Source organism: Bombina bombina, chromosome 1, assembly GCF_027579735.1.
Source record: "Bombina bombina isolate aBomBom1 chromosome 1, aBomBom1.pri, whole genome shotgun sequence".
Lineage (NCBI taxonomy): Eukaryota > Metazoa > Chordata > Amphibia > Anura > Bombinatoridae > Bombina > Bombina bombina.
The window spans coordinates 560,332,164-560,354,968 of NC_069499.1; the positions used below are offsets into that span (position 1 = coordinate 560,332,164).

General features: G+C 39.1%; 1 protein-coding gene across 1 annotated transcript in view; it reads left to right on the forward strand.

Moving 5' to 3' along the window:
* Positions 1-22,805, forward strand: part of NME9 (NME/NM23 family member 9) — a 120,664-nt gene that overhangs the window by 77,447 nt on the left and 20,412 nt on the right. The window contains exons 14-15 of the mRNA XM_053698748.1: positions 179-323; positions 13,736-13,968. Of these exons, the coding sequence (XP_053554723.1) occupies positions 179-323; positions 13,736-13,968 (378 nt within the window). The remainder of the gene's footprint in view (positions 1-178; positions 324-13,735; positions 13,969-22,805) is intronic.

Sequence of the window (22,805 nt, forward strand, 5' to 3'; positions counted from 1 at the left end):
CTACATTGTTTAGCTAAGCCCGTATTGCAGATTGTTACTATAAACAATTAACTGTGTGAATAAAATATAAATTAAATATTAAACTTGATATTCCCATCAGGGTTTTGTTCTGATTTGCATCTTTTTGTGGTTAAATTCTGACAGCTTTCCTTATGTAGATATCTTTCATTTTTTACAGATGAAATCCTAGAAAGGATCCAAGGTGCTGGTTTCACAATCTCCCAAATCAAGGAGACCAGCTTGAGTCGAGAGATGGCTGAGGAGTTTTACAAAGAGCACAAGGGCAAACCATTCTATGAGCAGCTCATTAACTACATGTGCAAGTAAGGGCTCTGCAATAACTCTTTATTAGCTAATATACATTTATTTTATGTCATCTGGGAAATAGTTATTTACTATACTGATAGTTGCCAAGAGACACCTGGCTTTAGAGGCATCTATTCTTTGCATGTAAGATGTTGGAATCTGATACCTGGATGGTACCTTCAAAATCTAAATATCCTTTATGTGCTGCCTGTCTGCACTTTATATCCCTGTTGTGTTTAGAAAGTTTAAGTTGTTATATGAACTATTTTTAACAAACAGACTTTTTAGTTGTACAAACACTCTTCATGACAAATTTGTTCAATACGGAAACATCCAAGATTTTTTAAAGTACAGTATATATTTTAAATTACATAAATATACAGTATCTCACAAAAGTGAGTACACCCCTCACATTTTTTTAAAAATATTTTATTATATCTTTTCTTGTGACAACACTGAAGAAATGACACTTTGCTACAATGTAAAGTATTGAGTGTACAGCTTGTATAACAGTGTAAATTTGCTGTCCCCTCAAAATAACTCAACACACAGCCATTAATGTCTAAACCGTTGGCAACAAAGTGAGTACACCCCTAAGGGGAAATGTCCAAATTGGGCCCAAAGTGTCAATATTTTGTGTGGCCACTATTATATTCCAGCTGCCTTAACCCTCATTGGGAATTCACCAGAGCGTCAAAGGTTGCCACTGGACGACATCACAGAGCTGGTGGATGTTAGAGACCTTGCGCTCCCCCACCTTCCACAGATGCTCAATAGGGTTTAGGTCTGGAGTCATGCTTGGCCAGTCCATCACCTTTACCCTCAGCTTCTTTAGCAAGGCAGTCCTCGTCTTGGAGGTGTGTTTGGGGTGGTTATCATGTTGGAATACTGCCTTGTGGCCCAGTCTCCGAAGGGAGGGGATCATGCTCTGCTTCAGTATGTCACAGTACATGTTGGCATTCATGGTTCCTTTAATGAACTGTAGCTCCCCAGTGCTGGCAGCACTCATGCAGGCCCAGACCACGACACTCCCACCACCATGCTTGACTGTAGCCAAGACACACTTGTCTTTGTACTCCTCACCCGGTTTCCGCCACACACGCTTGACACCTTCTGAACCAAATAAGTTTATCTTTGTCTCATCGGACCACAAGACATGGTTCCGGTAATCCATATCCTTAGTCTGCTTGTCTTCAGCAAACTGTTTGCGGACTTTCTTGTGCATTATCTTTAGAAAAGGCTTCCTTCTGGGACGACAGCCATGCAGACCAATTTGATGCAGTGTGCGGCATATGGTCTGAGCACTGACAGGCTGACCACCCCTTCAACCTCTGCAGCAATGCTGGCAGCACTCATATGTCTATTTCCCAAAGACAACCTCTGGATATGATGCTGAGCACGTAGGCTCAACTTCTTTGGTCGACCATGGCAAGGCCTGTTCTGAGTGGAACCTGATCTGTGAAACCACTGTATGGTCTTGCACACCATGCTGAAGCTCAGTTTCAGGGTTTTGGCAATATTCTTATAGCCTAGGCTATCTTTATGTAGAGCAACAATTCTTTTTTTCAGATCCTCAGAGAGTTCTTTGCCATGAGGTGTCATGTTGAACTTCCAGTGACCAGTCACATGACACCAGGGAGAGAAAATGGCTAATTGGGCCCAATTTGGACATTTCCACTTAGGGGTGTACTCACTTTTGTTGGCAACGGTTTAGACATTAATGGCCGTGTGTTGAGTTATTTTGAGGGGACAGCAAATTTACACTGTTATACAGGCTGTACACTCACTACTTTACATTGTAGCAAAGTGTCATTTCTTCAGTGTTGTCACATGAAAAGTTATAACAAAATATTTACAAAAATGTGAGGGGTGTACTCACTTTTGTTAAATACTGTATATACTTTAGATTATATGTTAAACTCCTTAATTTTTTAGTGTCCCTCGTTTTAAATGTTTAAGAAACATTAACTGTGCAAGGAAGCAACTGGAAAAGAAAAAGAAGAAGCACCACAGAGGATGATTTTATTTTTAGTGTAGCAACATGAAATGAAGATAGAAGGACCAATAGTAAGGGGTTTGAGGAAGACCATAAAGTGGAGGGAGAACTTATATAATGTACTGGGACATATATAAAAAGGGTAGACTTCTGGGTATGAGTGAAGCATTCAGAACCTTAGATGCACTGGTCAAGAGTGGAGTACAGTGAAGAGAGAAATGTGTCATTTCTTTTTAATGACACGATGAGTCCACAGATCATCTTAATTACTATTGGGGAATATCACTCCTGCCCAGCAGGAGGTGGCAAAGAGCACCACAGCAAAGCTGTTAATATCACCTCCCACCCCAGTCATTCTCTTTGCCTACGTTAGTGCAAGGAAGTGGTAAAAAAGTTAGTTGTTAGAAAAAGATTCTTCAATCAAGAGTTTATTATTTTTTAAGTAGTGCAAGATTGTGCTGCTTTGTCCTAGGGTGTAGCCGTAGTCCATATCAGTCTCTTCAGTAGAGCACTGGTGGCTTTAGAGCAATGGGAACTTGTAGGACATAATTCTCACTGTGCCTCCCATATACTGATGCTGCCCTAACTCTGAAAGCCTGAGTAAAATTACTCAGTCTTTTTTCACAGGTCCATGGGAGGGAGAGGACCTCAAACACCTGGGAGCTGCCTTGCTGTCGGGCAGATTAGGAGGTAAGTTCTTACTTTATTTTCTGGGGTTAAGAAGAGACTCAGGCCCCTAGTTATCAAGCCGTCAACCGCAAATACGCTGGAATTCCGTAGCGTATTTGTGGCGATTCGCCTTAGTTATCAAGCCCTACACACCGGCAAAAGTAGAATATAGTGACGTAAGCTTCGATCCGCCGGACGCAGTCCGACACAGATCGATTCTTACGTCACTCCAGATGTTCCGCACACAAGTTCGGCACAATCTGACTACTTTTGCTAGTTATCAAATGACTAGCAGGTACGCTCTGCACTTTTCCGGCCCAGCGTACCTGGTTTTCAATCTGCCATTCAATCAGCCAATCAGATTTTCCTACCTTAATTCCGATTGGCTGATAGAATCCTATCAGCCAATCGAAATTCGAGGGACGCCATCTTGGATGACGTCACTTAAAGGAACCGTCATTCGTCGGGAAGTCGTTGGTGGAAGAAGATGGCTCTGCGTTGGCTCGTCTGAAGATAGCTCCGGATGGATGAAGATTGAAGACGCCGCCTGGATGAAGACTTCAATCGGATGGAAGACCTCTTCAGCGCCCCTTGGATAATGACTTCAATCGGATGGAAGACTTCTTCAGCGCCCCTTGGATGATGACTTCGGCCGTTGCGGATGTCCTCTTCTGTTCCATCTGTGGTCGGCTGGCTGAAGACGGCTAAAGGTAGGATGATCTTCAGGGGGGTAGTGTTAGGTTTATTTAAGGGGGGTTTGGGTTAGAGTAGGGGTGTGTGGGTGGTGGGTTTTAATGTTGGGGGGGGGTGGTATTTTTATTTTACAGGCAAAAGAGCTGAATACTTTGGGGCATGCCCCGCAAAAGGCCCTTTTAAGGACTGGTAAGGTAATAGAGCTGTTAACTTTCGTAATTTAGAATAGGGTAGGGCATTTTTTTATTTTGGGCGGCTTTATTTTATTAGGGGGCTTAGATTAGGTGTAAGTAGCTTAAAATTGTTGTAATATTTTTTAAATGTTTGTAACTTTTTATTTTTTGTAACTTAGTTTTTTTTATTTTTTGTACTTTAGTTAGTTTATTACTTGTATTTAATTGTAGTTATTTGTAGCTAATTTATTTAATTAATTTAATGATAGTGTAGTGTTAGGTTTAATTGTAACTTAGGTTAGGATTTATTTTACAGGTAATTTTGTATTTCTTTTAGCTATTCTAACTAGCTAAAATAAATACAAAGTTACCTGTAAAATAAATATAAATCCTAAAATAGCTACAATGTAATTATTAATTACATTGTAGCTATCTTAGGGTTTATTTTACAGGTAAGTATTTAGTTTTAAATAGGAATAATTTAGTTAAAGGGACAGTCTACACCAGAATTGTTATTGTTTTAAAAGATAGATAATCCCTTGTTTACCCATTCCCTTGTTTTGCATAACCAACACAGTTATATTTATATATTTTTTACCTCTGTGATTATCTTGTATCTAAGCCTCTGCAGACTGCCCCTTTATTTGTTCTTTTGACAGACTTGCAGTTTAGCCAATCAGTGATGGCTCCCATGTAACTTCACGTGCACGAGCACAGTGTTATCTATATGAAAAACATGAACTAACACCCTCTAGTGGTGAAAAGCCTGTTAAAATGCATTCTTAAGAGGCGGCCTTCAAGGTCTAAGAAATACCAAGAGAACAAAGAAAAATTGGTGATAAAAGTAAATTGGAAAATTGTTTAAAATTACATGCCCTATCTGAATCATGAAAGTTTTTTTGGACTAGACTGTCCCTTTAATCATAGTGTAGTGTTAGGTGTAATTGTAACTTAGGTTAGTTTTGATTTTACAGGTAAATTTGTCTTTATTTTAACTAGGTAGCTATTAAATAGTTAATAACTATTTAATAGCTATTGTACCTAGTTAAAATAAATTGAAATTTGCCTGTAAAATAAAAATAAATCCTAAAATAGCTACAATATAATTATTAGTTATATTGTAGCTATATTAGGGTTTATTTTATAGGTAAGTATTTCGTTTTAAATAGGATTAATTTAGTTAATAAGAATAATATTTATTTAGATGTATTTAATTAATATTTAAGTTAGGTGGGTGTTAGGGTTAGGGTTAGGCTTAGGTTTAGGGGTTAATAATTTTATTATAGTGGCGGCGGTGTAGGGGGGGCAGGATAGGGGTTAATACATTTATTATAGGTGGCGACGGTGTAGGGGGGGCAGATTAGGGGTTAATAAGTTTAATATAGGTGGCGGCGGGGTCCGGGAGCGGCGGTTTAGGGGTTAAACAATTTATTTAGTTGCAGCGGGGTCCAGGATCGGCAGGATAGGGTTAATAAATTTATTATAGGTGGCGGCGGTATGGGGGGGCAGGATAGGGGTTACTAGGTATAATGTAGGTGGCGGTGGGCTCCGGGAGCGGCGGTTTAGGAGTTAATACATTTATTATAGTTGCGGCGGGGTCTAGGAGCGGCGGTTTAGGGGTTAATAACTTTATTTAGTTGCGGGGGGCTCCGGGGGCGCTGGTATAGGGGGTAGAATAGTGTAGTTTAGTGTGGGTACTTAGTGACAGGCTAGCAATAAATCTGGGAAAAAGCCGAAGAGCAGCAAGATCGGATGAGTGATAACTATCACAGTCCGCTGCTCATCGCCCCGTACTTGGCAAACTGAACTTGGCCAAGAGAACTACTATCCCCATAAAGGATAGTTGTGCCTTTAAAGATCCTATGGACAAAAAATTAAAGGGGTTTCTTAAAAAAAATGTACACCAAGGTTTACAATGGCAACCAGCCGTGTGCATTGCTACTGTCACTAGTGAGGCGGCATATTGGTTTGATGCGTTGACAGATGCTATTAGGACAGACACTCCCCTTGATGAGATCCAGGATAGGATAAAAGCCCTTAAGTTGGCTAATTCCTTTATTACTGATGCTTCCCTACAGGTTATCAAACTGGGAGCAAAGATTTCAGGTTTTGCACAGAGCCTTATAGTTAAAACATTGGCCTGCGGATGTATCATCTAAGTCTAAACTTTTAGCGATTCCTTACAAAGGGAGGATCTTGTTTGGACCGGGCTTGACGGAAATAATCTCTGATATTACGGGAGGTAAGGGTCATCTTCCTCCTCAGGATAAGAGAAACAAGCAAAAGGGAGTAATTTTTGTTCCTTTCGAAATTTCAAGGGAAATTCTTCCGCTTCCAAGCAAGAACAGGCTAAACCTTCATGGAGACCCAATCAGTCTTGGAACAAGGGAAAACAATCCAAGAAGCCTGCTGTTGAATCAAAGACAGCATGAAGGGCATGCCCCCAATCCGTGACCGGATCTTGTAGGGGGCAGGCTTTCCTTTTTCGCTCAGGCCTTGGGTTCGAGATGTTCAGGATCCCTGGGCGGTGGACATAGTGTCCCAGGGATACAAACTAGAGTTCAAAGCTTTTCCTCCCAGAGGCAGATTTCTGTTTTCAAGATTATCTGAAGACCAGACATAGAGAGAGGCGTTCTTACACTGTGTACAGGACCTCTCCGACCTGGGAGTAATAGTTCCTGTTCCAATGCAGGAACGGGGTCTGGGATTTTATTCCAATCTGTTCATGGTCCCCAAAAAGGAGGGAACCTTCAAGCCAATTTTAGATCTCAAGAGTCTAAACAAATTCTTCAGAGTACCGTTTTTCAAGATGGAAACTATTCGTTCCATTCTTCCTTTGGTCCAAGAGGGTCAATTTATGACAATTGTGGACGTAAAGGACGCGTACCTGCATGTTCCCATTCACAGGGATCATCACAAGTTTCTAAGGTTTGCCTTTCTAGACAAACACTTCCAATTCACGGCTCTTCCTTTCGGTCTTGCCACAGCTCCCAGAATTTTCTCAAAGGGTCTGGGATCTCTGTTGGCGTTGCTCCGATTAAGGGGGATTGCAGTGGCGCCCTATCTGGACAACATCCTGGTCCAGGCCCCATCCTTTCAACAAGCAAGGTCCCACAAGGAAATCTTGTTATCCTTCCTGCAATATCACGGTTGGAAGGTAAATTTGAAAAAGAGCTCCTTAGTTCCAAATACAAGGGTAACTTTCCTGGGAACCATAATAGATTCCCTATCAATTAAGATTTTTCTTGCCTAGTGCTTCAGTCCGCTCCTCGGCCATCAGTGGCTCAGTGCATGGAGGTAATCGGGCTGATGGTGGCGGCAATGGACATCATCCCGTTTGCTCGTTTTCACCTCAGACCTCTGCAGTTAGACATGCTCAGTCAATGGAACGGAGATTATGCGGATTTGTCTCCACAAATTCTACTGGAGCAGGAGACAAGGGATTCTCTTCAATGGTGGTTGTCTCAGGATCATCTCTCCCAGGGAACCTGCTTTCGCAGGCCCTCCTGGGTGATTGTGACAACAGACGCCAGCCTTCTAGGATGGGGAGCAGTCTGGGGCTCCCTGAAGGCTCAGGGAGTTTGGACTCAGTCAGAGTCTGTTCTGTCTATAAACATTCTGGAGCTGAGAGCGATCTTCAACGCTCTTCTGGCCTGGCCCCAGTTAGCCTCGGCCCAGTTTATCAGGTTCCAGTCAGAAAACATAACTTCAGTGGCTTACATCAATCATCAGGGAGGAACGCGGAGTTCCCTAGCAATGACGGAGGTAGCCAAGATAATTCCGTGGGCGGCGACTCACTCTTGCTGTCTGTCGGCGATCCACATCCCAGGGGTGGAAAACTGGGAGGCGGACTTCCTGAGCAGACAGACCTTTCACCCGGGGGAGTGGGAACTCCATCCGGAAGTGTTTTCCAGCCTGATTCTCAAGTGGGGTCAGCTGGAATTGGATCTCATAGCATCTCAACAGAAGGCCAAGCTTCCGAGGTACAGTTTGAGGTCAAGGGACCCTCAGGCTGTACTGATAGACGCCCTGGCGGTACCTTGAAATTTCAGTCTGGCATACCTTTTTCCTCTGTTCACCCTTCTCCCTCAGGTCATTGCTCGAATCAAGCAGGAGAGGGCATTGGTGATCCTTATTGCACCGGCTTGGCCTCGCAGGATTTGGTATGCAGACCTGGTGAAAGAGTGGAAATGTCATTATTTTTATTAACCCTTTAGTTTGTACCATGTATAGTGATACAAACTAAAGGGTTAATAAAAATAATCCCTTGCTTCCGTAAGAAATTGACACTTTTAAGAGACTACACCTGACTACTGTAAAGGCCATAAGTGACGTCATGACCAATCGGATCAATAGAATTTGGTTATGATCTCAAAGAAGGTTTTATTACCTTTTTCAATTCTATAAAAACCAGCGCTATTTATCAAATAGCATTATCTAACAATGAGACAACTAGATTATAAATTATAACATAACATTAGAAAAAAACTGCATATCTCGGCAGTTTCTCGCTGACCGGAAGTGACGTCACTAAACAGACGGAGGCTATTCTGTAACACTTTCGTCACTATCAATATGTTTTAATAACATTTAGACAACATGACAGAAGAGTTTTTTAACATAGGGTTTCAAAATAGAGCAGCATACACATTTGAAACAAATTTATTTAATATCGTACTACAAATATTGCAACCGGAAGTGCTAAGTAACCCCCACATCCGGGTCCTTATAGAACAAACGCTATAAAAGGCCGCCAGTATATTTGAATAACCAGTCTTGATAAAGGTCTATAAGGACCGAAACGCGTAGACCCATACTGGTGAGTTTAATTTCATTTACAGCTGACTATTTTGAATTTGCTGCACATTGTATTGTGTTTGTTTTTTCACAGGTTTTGATTTGATGTTTCCCTCTCCTTCACTTTGAAGAAATATCCCTTACACTAAAGAGACCGTTGTCTCAATCCTCCAACACTGCTATAAGTGAATACCCTGCACCCTGCACCAAGGAGCTTGTTGCTCTAAGTCGCTAACACTGACACACACTTTGGAGTAATTTTGTTTTTTCACGCTCTTTTCTTACGGAATTCCGATTGGTTTTATTTTCTACACAGACTAATACTGACTGCTTAATTTGTAGAATTTCACCATTTGCCCATATTTTTTCTTGCATTTTTTAGCATTTTTTCTTGCATTTTTTTCTTGCATTTTTTCTGTATATTTTTTCTTGCACACTTTTTCTGCATATTTTGTGATATTTGGCTCATTTTTATTCCTCATTTTTTCAAATTTGATCAATTCTTCATTTTTTTGGACACCTTTTTTGGACACTTTATCATTTTACCATTTTTTATTTGGAACACTAGGATTCTTTTCACCCTAAGACACGTAGTGGTTTGCCACATATTTGGAACTTTACCTTGATCTCAAAAAATCCACCGGAGTGGATAACCAACCTTAGCGATCCGTTCCTATGAACTGTATCACACAAGACATTTTTTACATTGGTTTAGCTTTTTAATATTTGGTATTATCCATCTGTTTTATTGTGTTTTATTGTGTTTTATTGTATTCATTACATTGTGACTGTACCATGGATCCATGAGAATATATTGTTTTTATTTGTATATTATCTTAGTCATATTGTATTAATAAAACCCCCCTTATTTACTACACCTAGCCTCCTTCAGTTGGCGCCTGGGATCCCTTTCCTTTATATTAAGTTGTTCTCTTGGAAAGTTTTGTTTCTTGTTGCTATTTCTTCTGCTCATAGAGTGTCAGAGCTCTCGGCATTGCAGTTTGAGTCTCCTTACCTTATTTTTCATTCGGATAAGGTAGTTTTACGTACAAAATTAGTATTTCTTCCTAAAGTAGTTTCTGACCGGAACATTAATCAGGAGATTGTTGTTCCTTCCTTGTGTCCTAATCCTTCTTCTCAGAAGGAACGATTTCTGCACAATTTAGAAGTTGTACGTGCTTTACAATTTTATCTACAGGCGACTAAGGATTTTCGCCAGTCTTCTGCCTTGTTTGTGGTTTTCTCGGGAAAACTTAAGGGACAGAAGGCCAAGGCTACTTCTCTGTCTTTTTGGCAGAAGAGTATCATACGTTTTGACTATGAAATTGCTGGACAGCAGCCTTCTGAGAGAGTTACGGCTCATTCCACAAGGGCTGTTGCTTCCTCATTGGCATTGAAAAAGATGCTTCTGTGGACAGGGCCGCCACTAGGAATTTTGGGGCCCCTGACTTAACCATTGATCAGGGCCCCCCCCCCCCCCTTGACATGTGCAATTTTTGACCAAGTTACTAAAACGTATATGCACTTTATTCTTAAGTGTCTATTTAAACTTGGAAATGTTGTAAAGGTAGTAACATACAAACACACAGACACACTTATACATTGAAACACACACTCACACATAAGGATTCACATATAGACACTCTAGTAGACACGCAAAGAAACACACTCAGACACAGACACCCAAACAGACACTCAGCACTTGTTTACATTGACCTGACAAGTAATGAGGTAGACTAAAGTTTTGTAAAAAAAAAAAAGGAGATTTAGAAAACAAAATATGGAGTTCTGATTATCTTTTTGTAAAGGAAGATGCCAACTAAATGATGACAACAGCATGCAGTGGCTGAAAGGAAGGGCCCTGAACTGCCTAAACAATAATTTAAAGGTTAAATGATGGATTGGTGACTTACGGAAAGGTCTTATTAGTCTCAAAGTCTGTAGAAAGATGTGAATAATCAGTAGTAAGGTCAAAATGTCCTAAAAAGGAACAGACAATGGACACACACAAACTCAAACTTGCACATACACCCAAGGAAACACCGACAAAGACAGCCTCAGAAAACACACAAAGACACACACACACACAGAGAGAAACTCACAGAAAACACACAAAGACATACACACACAGAGAGACAACCACATAAAACACAGAAAGACATACATACACACACCCTCACTGAGATATCCAGAGAAAACACACAAAGACATACACACACCCTCACAGAGACACCCACAGAAAACACAGACATACACACACCCTCACAGAGACACCCACAGAAAACACAGACATACATACATACACACACCCACCCTCACAGAGACATCCACAGAAAACACAGACATACACACCCACCCTCACAGAGGCATCCAGAGAAAATACACAACGACAAACATACACACACCCTCACAGAGACACCCATAGAAAAAGCTCAAAGACATATGCACACACCCTCACAGACATCCAAAGAAAATTCACAAAGACATACACACCCACCCTCACAGAGAGACCTACATGAAAAAAATACATACACACAGAGACACAAACCAAAGCACAAAGACATAAAGACAGACACCCACAGAAACACTCACAGGAGGAAACATTGATGCACCTTGCATCCCCTAAATCAACGTTGTGAGACATGAATGATAAAAAAAAAATGCAGAAATTAAGAGATCACTTTTTAAACAATCATATTTGTAAATGTGCAAACAAAAATAATTCTGTGAATTCAAAATTGTACATTAATGATCTGGGTAGATGGCTAGATGAAGAAAAGTACTTTTAAAAGGTTGACACATGTTTGTTTTTTCCCCAACCAAAAGCACCACTTCAAATATAGTGTACAAATGTTCCCATCTGTCAGCTGTACTTATGGATTTTGAAAATGCTGTACTCTATATGGTCTTGGTGGAACCATAAGCTGTGGTACTCATACCATTAGATCTGTTTAAATGTAGGATTTAGGCTTGTTGGTATGTATTTCAAAATTAAGTCAGCTGTAGTGTAAACTGAACAGTTTTAACCCCTTAAGGACCAGCGACGTACCCTGTATGTCGCTGGCCTTTTTTTGGGACTTGATTGTTTTATAGCGCGGTCTTGCCACCAGCTTTGAGACTGCTCTATTCCACAAAGCCTGCTGGAGGGAGGGCATTACTAGTGTGTTCTTGCTAGACTTGTGCTATTATGTCCTGAAAAAACCCTTAATGACCAGTGACATACAGGGTACATTGTGGTCATTAAGGGGTTAAGTTAACCTGTATCATTTCAAACACTGAGCAATCTTAGTCTGAGAGTATAACATTTTATACAGGTGCAAAAATCTTAGATAAAATGCCTCCTTGCATCTGGAAAGTCCTTGCATAAAGTGGCAGTAAACTGGAATGTAATATATATAATGTATATAAATGCATATCTGCCAAACGGGCACCTACCATTTGTGTATTGAGGAGGAAACATTTCTGCATGGTTTTAAATATAGAATTTCTACAGCATTGTCAAATAATCATAAATACACTGCTGCTAAAAAAATGTGTTTTTATAGACCCCTGGCCCCACCATACAACTACTACCACACTGAAGTTACAATCCGAAATTGCACAAAGAAATAAAAAACATTTGCTAAATAAGTCCTACCCTCTCTGCAAATGAAAGTGATCTGCTGTCTGACTCAGACACACACTGTACAAAGTGCCAAGTCTGTCTCACACTGTGCATAGTGGTTTAGTGCACACTCAGAAATCCTCTCAAATGCTAATACTTTACTCCTTGTAAAAACATTTCCCATGCTCAATTAGTACTCTGCTGTAGTACCCACTGGTGGCTGCCAAAATAAAAAAAATATATATTTTTTTTGTTCTTGCCTCATGGGGCCCCCCTGGCCCACTGGACCCCTGACAGGAGTCACCCCTGTCACCCCCTGATGGCGGCCCTGTCTGTGGAACAGATTTGGAAGGCTGCAACTTGGTCCTCTCTTCACACTTTTTCAAAATTCTATAAATTTGACACTTTTGCCTCGGCTGAGGCCGCTTTTGGCAGAAAGGTTCTTCAAGCAGTGGTGCCTTCCGTTTAGGTTCCCTGTCTTGTCCCTCCCTTATCATCTGTGTACTCTAACTTGGGTATTGATTCCCAATAGTAATTAAGATGATCCGTGGACTCATCGCATCATTAAAAAGAAAAGAAAATTTATGCTTACCTGATTTATTTCTTTTTTGACACGATGAGTCCACGGCCCGACCTGTTCTATAGACAGGTTGTTGGTTTGTTATAAACTTCAGACACCTCTGCACCTTGTTGCTTCCTTTCTCTCCTTTACTTTGGTCGAAAGACTGGGGTGGGAGGGAAGGGAGGTGATATTTAACAGCTTTGCTGTGGTGCTCTTTGCCGCCTCCTGCTGGGCAGGAGGGATATTCCCCAATAGTAATTAAGATGATCCGTGGACTCATTGTGTCAAAAAAGAAATACATTTATCAGATAAGCATACATTTTCTTTTTTGGTGGTGACATAGCATCACTGTTCTTTATCTTGTCCTTCAGATTGTTGAAGGATCTTGAGCTATGAAAGTTGTCTTGAGATATGTAGGACTAGAAAAGAAAATTTAGCACTTAGCTCTATTTAAAGGGACATGAAACCCAACATTTTTCTTTCATGATTCAGATAGAAAATACAATTTTAAACAACTTTCTAATTTACTTCTATTAGCTAATCAGTTTCATTCTCTTGGTATCATTTGTTGAAGTAGCAGCAATGCACTAATGGTTTCTAACTGAAGACATGGGTGAGCCAATGACAATCAGTATTTATATGCAGCCACCAATCAACAGCTAGAACCTAGGTTCTCTGCTGCTCCTGAGCTTGCATAGATAAACCATTCAGCAAAGCATAACAACAGAAGGAAGCAAATTAAATAATAGAAGTAAATTGGAAAGTTGTTTAAAATCATATTCTCTATCTGAATCATGGAAGAACATTTTTGGGTTTCATGTCCCTTTAATAGTACTTTATTATATATAGCCTAGGTGTTCTAGGCTTTTAGTTTGGTCTTTTGAATAGAACTTGATATTTGTAACCTCTTTTATGTTAATTATATTTATTTTTAGAGGTTCCTGTTTAATGATGATCCTCAGCAAAGAGAATGCAGTGCAGGAATGGAGGGCACTAATGGGACCTACTGACCCCAGTGAGGCTCAAAAAACCTCCCCAGATTCCCTGCGGAGCAAATTTGCAAAGAGCATTCTGCAAAATGCTGTCCATGGGTCTTCAAGTCTGAACCATGCCTCAGAAAAAATACAGTTTATATTTGGAGATATTGATCTAGAAAGAACCTTTGAAGGTAAACATTTCATTAAAGGGACATGAGGACTAATTTTTTTTTTCTTTCGTGATTCAGATAAAGCATAGATTTTTAAACAAGTTTCTAATTTACTTCTGTTTTCAAAATCACTTTGTTTTCTTATTATCCTTTGTTGAAGGAGCAGCAATGCACTACTGGGAGCTAGATGAACACGAGGTAAGCCAATGACAAGTGTCATATATGTGCAGCCACAAAACATCAGTTAGCTCCCAGTAGTGCTTTACTAGTCCTGAGCATATCTGGGCATTCTTTTAATCAGAGGATTGAAAGAGAAACAGCAAATTAGATAATAGAAGTACATTGGAAAGTTGGTTAAAATTGTATGTTCTAACAAAATTATGAAATAATAATGTTGGGTTTCATATCCTTTAACTTCTTTTATACAACACCTTTTTGAGTTTCTACAATTCCAAAATAAATATACGTGAAGTAAAAAAAAATCCATAGCAAAGCAGCACATGTTACGTAGTATCAACTGCTCTATCCATACACTTAAAGGGACAGTCAAGTCCAAAATAAACTTTTATGATTCAAATAGGGCATGCAATTTTAAACAACTTTCCAATTTACTTTTATCACCAATTTTGCTTTGTTCTCTTGGTATTCTTATTTGAAAACTAAACCTAGGAGGTTCATATGCTAGTTTCTTAGACCTTGAAGGCCGCCTCTTATGTGAATTCATTTTGATAGTTTTTCACCACTAGAGGGTGTTAGTTCATGTGTGTCATATAGATAACACTGTGCTCATGCACGTGGAGTTACAAAGGAGTCAGCACTAATTGGCTAAAATGCAAGTCTCTTAAAAGAACTGAAATAAGGGGGAAGTTTGCAGAGGCTTAGATACAATATAATCACATAGGTAAAACGTGTATTATTATAATCGTGTTGGTTATGCAAAACTGGAGAATGGGTAATAAAGGGATTATCTATCTTTTTCTTTTTAAACAACAGCAATTCTGGTGTTGACTGTCCCTTGAATGACACACTGTTAAGACAGTAACATATTTCTTGAATGCAATGTTTGCAGATTAACAGTTCAAAAGACGTATATTTATACTTTGTAAGCAGGTACATTTTCTATCCCCTAACACAGCTTAATCATTGTTGCCTACATTTATAGCTGTGAGTACACTTGAAAATTGAAAGGAAATATCAGATTAGTGTGATGTTAATGGCATGTTTTGACTATATATAAGGTAAGTCTGCCCAATATATACTAAAAGTATAAACTTATCTAGTTTGTAGGATAGTCTTATGCTTGTCCCAGGCATTCTTGAAGTCCCCCACAGTATTTGTCATTACCACCTCTTGTGGAAGTTTATTCCATGAAATGCTTCAGCAAATTACTCCTGAGTAGCCTTCAGCTTGAAATCGATCATGACCCCTTGTTTTTGATTTTTTCTTTTTATGAAAAATACTCACTGCCTCAGCTTTACTAACACCCTTAATATACTTTCCCTTCTCTCCTCTAAGCTATACATATTTAGGTCATTGAGCCTCTCTTGATAAGTTTTATTTTTTAGACCATGTACCATTTTAGTAGCCCTCTTTGCACAGATTCCAGTTTGTTTATATCCTTCTGGGGATATGGCCTCCAGAACTGCACACAATACTCAAGATAAGGCCTAACTAATGATCTGTAAAGTGGCATAAGAACCTTAATATTTCTGCTGCTAATACCTCTACCAATACAACCAAGCATTCTACTATTCTTACTCGCTGCAGTACTACATTGTTTACTACATTTTAAATAATTTGAAATAATAATTCCCAAGTCCTGTTCCTTAATTTATAACAGTCAGTAAAGTGTCATTGATTCTGTAATTAGAGATTTTTCTACCCTAAATGCATAATTTTTTTTATTTTTTTTTATTTTTATAAATTTTTATTATCAAACAAATCCAACAATACAACAAGGCGTAAGTACAACAATATGTGATCCATTTCTATACAGAGTAGCTATTACATTATACCATTCTACGGAACTCTGTCACAGTATTATCAGTTATCTCGAGAGTGTACATATTTTTTTTTGTAGCTGGAAGAAGTGATACTTTTCTAGAGAGAGTGTTAAAGTTACATTTTCAGACCATTCCCTTTTTGAGGGCGTTATCTCTTTTTTCCACAACCTAGGTATTAACTGTTCAACATTATATACAAAAGCATAGATCTTAATTTGCAAGTCAATTTAACTGTTTTGTGAAACAAACATGTCAGAGGGTCTAAAGGTATATTGGTGTATAACACCTTATTGATTTCCCATAGTATGAGTTGCCAATATTCTACAATTTTGGGGCATTCCTAACATATGTGGATCATTGAACCTATTTGGTCACATCCCCTCCAACATTTATCACTCGTGGTCGGAAATATTTGAGCTAACCTTTGGGGTGTGTAATACCATCTACTGAGAAGCTTCATGTTGGTTTCTCGAAATCTTACAGATGAGGATGATGAATTCATTTTTGAGATAATAGCAAGCCATTCTTTCTCAGTGGGTTTGGTCTTTAACTCTCTTTCCCATTTCTGTATGTACGTGGGGAGAGTGTGAGTTTTACTCTGCATGTATATTTTATATGAGACAGACATATATCCTTTGTTGATACTAGAGGGGTAACAAACTTGGTGAGTTGCCTGATTATTTTAGGTTTTTCTACATGTGTAGTTATCATATGGCTTAATTGATGGTACTTAAACCAGTTGTCAAAGTGTGGTATATTAAGTTTTAATATGCCTGTCTTCGGTCGCAATCTGCCATTATCCAGTACTGTGTAAAAGGGTATTAAGGTATGTAGAGAGTGTTCTGCATCTAAGTCAATACTCTTCTCACCATCAAAAATTGGGTTTGTGATAATTGGCGTTAGTGGGGAGGGATTTGATGAGAGCGTTGCATCCCTTTTAAGTAGCTAACCCCATATCTTTAGTGTTTCTATACTAAGGGTGGATGTGGTGCACAGTGCTCTCTGTTGTGCTGGTGATGACCAGCATATACTACCTAGATTTATGGAATTGGCTAGGGCCTGTTCTAATGTTATCCATTCCTTATCTTTCTCGTGTCTGCTCCAATTGATAATGCGTACTAAGTGTATAGCAGTTTTATACCCTGCTAAGTTGGGGACCCCCATCCCTCCTTGTTCTTTGGGCATATACATAGTTGTTCATTGCCACCCTGGCCATATGTTTGGACCAAATATAGGTATTTATGGATTTTTGTAAAGTTTGTATGTAGTGATCTGGAATGTGCATAGGTAGAGCATGTGCGTCCAATTGTGGAGTTGTTTAATTTTTTTGGTGTAGTGTTGAAAAGTTGAGGGAGAATAATTTATCTTTGTCGGCTGTTATTTGTATCCCTAGGTATGGAGTCAGCTTGAGGTTTAAAGTGAAAGGTCTGTTGTATGTGCTGTGTGGTCTGTCGTGAGTTGTGTAGGCTCAGGAATTCTGATTTAGATTAATTAATTTTAAAGAATGATACCTTACTGTATCTGGAGAGCTCTGTTGTTAAGTTGTTTAGTGATGTTACTGGGTTCGTAAGTGTTAGCATAACATCGTCAGCATATAGTGCCATTTTATAATTTATGTTGTTAATTGTAATCCCTGTAATATTTGGGTTTTGCTGTATGTTTGCTGCTAAAGCTTCCATTGCCAATATAAATAGGACAGGTGAAAGTGGGCATCCCTGCCGTGTACCATTGGAGATTTTAAGTGATGCTGAGAGGGAATCATTTAGACTATTTTTTGCTGTAGGGGAGCTATATAAAGCAAAAATTTTCCTTATCAAGAGTGTTCCAAATCCAAATTTACCCAATACAGCTTTTAGGAATTGCCAGTTGAGCCTATCAAAGGACTTTTCAGCGTCTATAGATAAAAATATCGATGGTATCTTATTTTTGGAGGTATAGTCTAAGAGATTAATTATTTTGGTGGTATTGTCCCTAGCTTCACGGTTTGGGGTAACCCCGTCTGATTAGTATGTATCAACATAGGGAGAACTCTATTAATTCGGTTTGCCAATATTTTTGAGAATAGTTTAATATCTATATTCAAAAGCGATATAGGCCTGAAATTAGCTGGTGTTGTAGGGGGTTTTCCAGGTTTAGGTATGACAGATATATGGGCTTCCACCATACTATGAGGAAATGGGTTGTTATCACATACCTTATTGAAAAGTGTGAGAAGTGTTGGTGACAACATTTCTTTAAAAACTTGATAATAGCGAACTGAAAAACCATCTGGGCCTGGGGCTTTACCTGTATTTAGATTTTTGATGGCTTGGGCCAGTTCTAATTGGGATATTGGTGTATCTGATTCCTTCATCTGTTCTTCAGATATGTTTGGAAGTTCAGTATTCTTTAGGTATGTATTTATATTGGGTATCAGTTCTGGTTGGGCTGCTGGATTAGCTAAATTCTATAGTTTGGAATAATAATCTCGAAATTGCTCTACGATAGCTGAGGTGGTTTGTATTTTTTTCTTGTCTTGGGTATGTAACTCGTGTACAAAGTTTTCGAATTTTTTGGCTTTTAGATATCTGGCCATCATTTTTCCTGCTTTATTTACCTCATAGAAGAACCTCTGTTTATATTTTTGGGTTGTAATCTGTTGTTCTTGGGCTTGGAGTTCTTTAAGCTGATATCTACACTCTTTTAAGTTGTTTAGTGTTTGTGTATCTGTGGGTTCCTTTTTGTGTTGGTATTCCAATTGCGTTAGCTGTTTAGTAAGGTTAAGATAGCGTTGGCGTGATAATTTTTGCTTTTGAGCTTTGTGTTGAATAAAAAAAAAACTCATGTAACACTTATGCGCTTCCCACAGGGTAAAGTCATCCACCTCTGGGGTATTATTTATCTCAAAAAACTCCCTAAGTGTGGTCTTTAGATTTTCTCTTGTTTCCTCTGTGTCTAGCATTGAGTCTCCAATGAAAATCTGAGTTTCTGGTATTAGGCCATTGGAGTTGTATTTGTATTGCAGAATGATCTGACCATGAGGTTGGCTTTATTGAAGAGCTTTTTAGATATGTTAAGCCTGACTGATTAATATAAAAATAGTCTAGACGACTGTATGTCCCGAAAGGGGATGAGAAAAATGTGTAGTCTCTCTTTTCTTCATTAAAGTATCGCCAAGTGTCATATAAGTTATGATCCATGAACATTTTCCACAGGAACCTGGCTGTTTTAAGGGATACTCTTGTTTTTGGGTTGGAACTATCCAACGCTGGCTGAATTGGGAAATTAAAATCCCCTCTTAATATAATAACCCCCCTGGAAAAATCCATGATTTTTTGAAACATCATTCTATAAAAGGTAATATGTTTACAATTTGGTGGATATATATTAATGAGTGCCACTGGAATACCATACAAGAGACCAAAGATTCCCAATAACCTTCAGTCGCCATCTTTAAAAGTTTGAATATGCCTGAATGCTATGTTTTTATTTATAAGGATGATAACTCCTTTTTTTGTGAGCATGAGTTGTGGTAATGTTGTGTGAAGTGTGGTCCTAAATGCTTGGGTTCTTTGTGTTTCTGAAAATGTGTCTCCTGCAAGAAAAGTATATCTGCCTTACGCTTATACATGTCTAGTAGTGCCATGGGGCGTTTTTGGGGGACATTGAATCCCCTAACATTCTGTGAAATAATTCTTAGAGTACCTGCCATTATGTTTGTTTTCTGAGTGTGTAATGTCTATGTGGTTTCATATTCTCGTACATTTTCCATATTTGTGAGGAATAACCAAACATTAGTAATATCATATCAATATCAGAGATTTGAGTGTTTTTACTGTAATAGACCTTATAAAGCTGAGATTCTGCATAGCCTTTCTGTTCCGTTGCTGTAACAAAACAAATAATCAAAAAAAACTTGTAAAACAAACTTAAATGCACTATAACAGAATAAAAAACAGAGGCGCCAACATGGCCTAATATTGCCCAAACAGGAGAAAATAACAGCACAGGGGAATGTGGATACTCACAAACATAAAGCACCCAGCTGGTGCTAGTAGAGCAGGCTGAAACTTCACAGTGGTCCAGCACACTGAATCCTTGGCGTAGAAACATTCAGAAATCCTCTGAAAATCCAATGTTCAGGTGCCTATAGGTGTATGAGAAGACAAACCAACATGGTCCAATATCGTCAGGACAAGGAGAAATTGACCCCAAATGATAGCCTGAGGAAACAGCCCTGAGTAGGCTGAGAAACGCGTCGCTGTGTTAATAAAGACTTTTTAATTTTTTATATACACTTTCTGTTGTGGTTTATATCACTCTTTGTGAGATGGATGTCGGGTCTTCAAACACTGTAAGTGGATCTTCAGGGGTTAGTGTTAGGTTTTTTTAAGGGTTTATTGGGTGGGTTTTAATTTTAGATTAGGGGTTTGGGCTGAAAAAGAGCTAAATGCCCTTTTAAGCGCAATGCCCATACAAATGCCCTATTCATGGCAATGGGGAGCTTAGGTTTTTTAGGTAGGTTTTTATTTGGGGGGTTTGGTTGTGTGGGTGGTGGGTTTTACTGTTGGGGGGGGGTGTTTGTATTTTTTTTTACAGGTAAAAGAGCTGATTTCTTCAGGGCAATGCCCCGCAAAGGGCCCTTTTAAGGGCCATTGGTAGTTTATTGTAGGCTAGGGTTTTTTTTATTTTGGGGGGGCTTTTTTATTTTCATAGGGCTATTAGATTAGGTGTAATTAGTTTAAATATTTGGTAATTTATTTTTTATTTTGTGTAATTTAGTGTTTATGTTTTTTTTGTAACTTAGTGGCCTAGATTACGAGTTTTGCGTTAGAGGCTATGCAGTGCTAACGAGCAGTTTTGTTTCACCGCTCACTTTCCTACAGCGCTGGTATTACGAGTTTTCAGAAACCCGGCGTTAAAATACAAGTGAGCAAAATTTTCCTCATTACCGCACTCCAATACCAGAGCTGCTTAAGTCAGCGGTGAGCTGGTCGTACGTGCTTGTGCACGATTTCCCCATAGGAATCAATGGGGAGAGCCGACTGAGAAAAAGTCTAACACCTGCAAAAAAGCAGCCTAAAACTCACTAACGCAGCCCCATTGATTCCTATGGGGAAATAAAATTTATGTTTACACCTAACACCCTAACATGAACCCCGAGTCTAAACACCCCTAATCTTACACTTATTAACCCTAATCTGCCGCCCCCGACATCGCCGACACCTACATTATATTTATTAACCCCTAATCTGCCGCTCCGGACACCGCCGCCACCTACATTATATGTATTAACCCCTAATCTGCTGCCCCAACATCTCCGACGCCTACATACTATTTATTAACCCTTAATCTGCCGCCCCCAATGTCGTCGCAACCTACCTACACTTATTAACCCCTAATCTGCCGCCCCAAACGTCGCCGCTACTGTAATAAACATATTAACCCCTAAACCGCTGCCCTCCCGCCTCGCAAACATTAGTTAAATATTATTAACCCCTAATCTGCCGTCCCTAACATCGAAGCCACCTACCTACATTTATTAATCCCTAATCTGCCGCCCCCAACGTCGCCGCCACTATATTAAAGTTATTAACCCCTAAATCTTAGTCTAACCCTAACACCCCCTAACTTAAAAGTTAGAATGCAAGCTCAATCCTATTGGCTGATTGGATTTTTTCTACCTTAATTCTGATTGGCTGATTCTATTGGCCAATCTGAATCTAAGAGATACCATCTTGGATGACGTCATTTAAAGGTACCTTCATTCGTCTTTAGTCGTCGGATGAAGATGATGCTCCGTGTCAGATGTCTTGAAGATGGACCCGCTCCGTGCTGGATGGATGAAGATAGAAGATGCCGTCTGGATGAAGACTTCTGCTAGTCTGGGGGACCACTTCGTCCGGCTTGGATGAAGACTTCTCCTGGTTTCGTTGAGGAATTCGGCCCGGCTTGGATGAAGACTTCTCCCGGTAAGTCGATCTTCAGGGGGTTAGTATTTTTTTTAAGGGTGTATTGGGTGGGTTTTATTTTTAGGTTAGGGTTTGGGCCTGCAAAAGAGCTAACTGCCCTTTTAATGGCAATGCCCTTTTCAGGGCAATGGGGAGCTTAGGTTTTTTAGATAGTATTTTATTTGGGGGGTTGGTTGTGTGGGTGGTGGGTTTTATTGTTGGGGGGGTTGAGCTGAGTACTTTGGGGCAATGCCCCGCAAAAGGCCCTTTTAAGGGCTATTGGTAGTTTAGTTTAGTCTAGGGGTTTTGTTTTATTTTGGGGGGGCTTTTTTATTTTGATAGGGCTATTAGATTAGGTGTAATTAATTTTAATATCTGTAATTTGTTTTTTATTTTCTGTAATTTAGTGTTTTTTGTGATTTAGCTAATTTAATTTATTTAATTGTATTTAATGTAGGTAATTTATTTAATTGTAGTGTAGTGTTAGGTGTTATTGTAACTTAGGTTAGGTTTTATTTTACAGGTAAATTTGTATTTATTTTAGCTAGGTAGTTATTAAATAGTTAATAACTATTTAATAACTATTCTACCTAGTTAAAATAAATACATACGTACCTGTAAAATAAAAATAAACCCTGTTAGCTACAATGTAACTATTAGTTATATTGTAGCTAGCTTAGGGTTTATTTTATAGGTAAGTATTTAGTTTTAAATAGGAATAATGTAGTTAATGATAGTAATTTTCTTTAGATTTATTTAAATTATATTTAAGTTAGGGGGTATTAGGGTTAGACTTAGATTTAGGGGTTAATAACTTTAATATAGTGGCGGCGACGTTGGGGGTGGCAGATTAGGGGTTAATAAATGTAGGTAGGTGGCATCGATGTTAGGGACGGCAGATTAGGGGTTAATAAAATTTAACTAA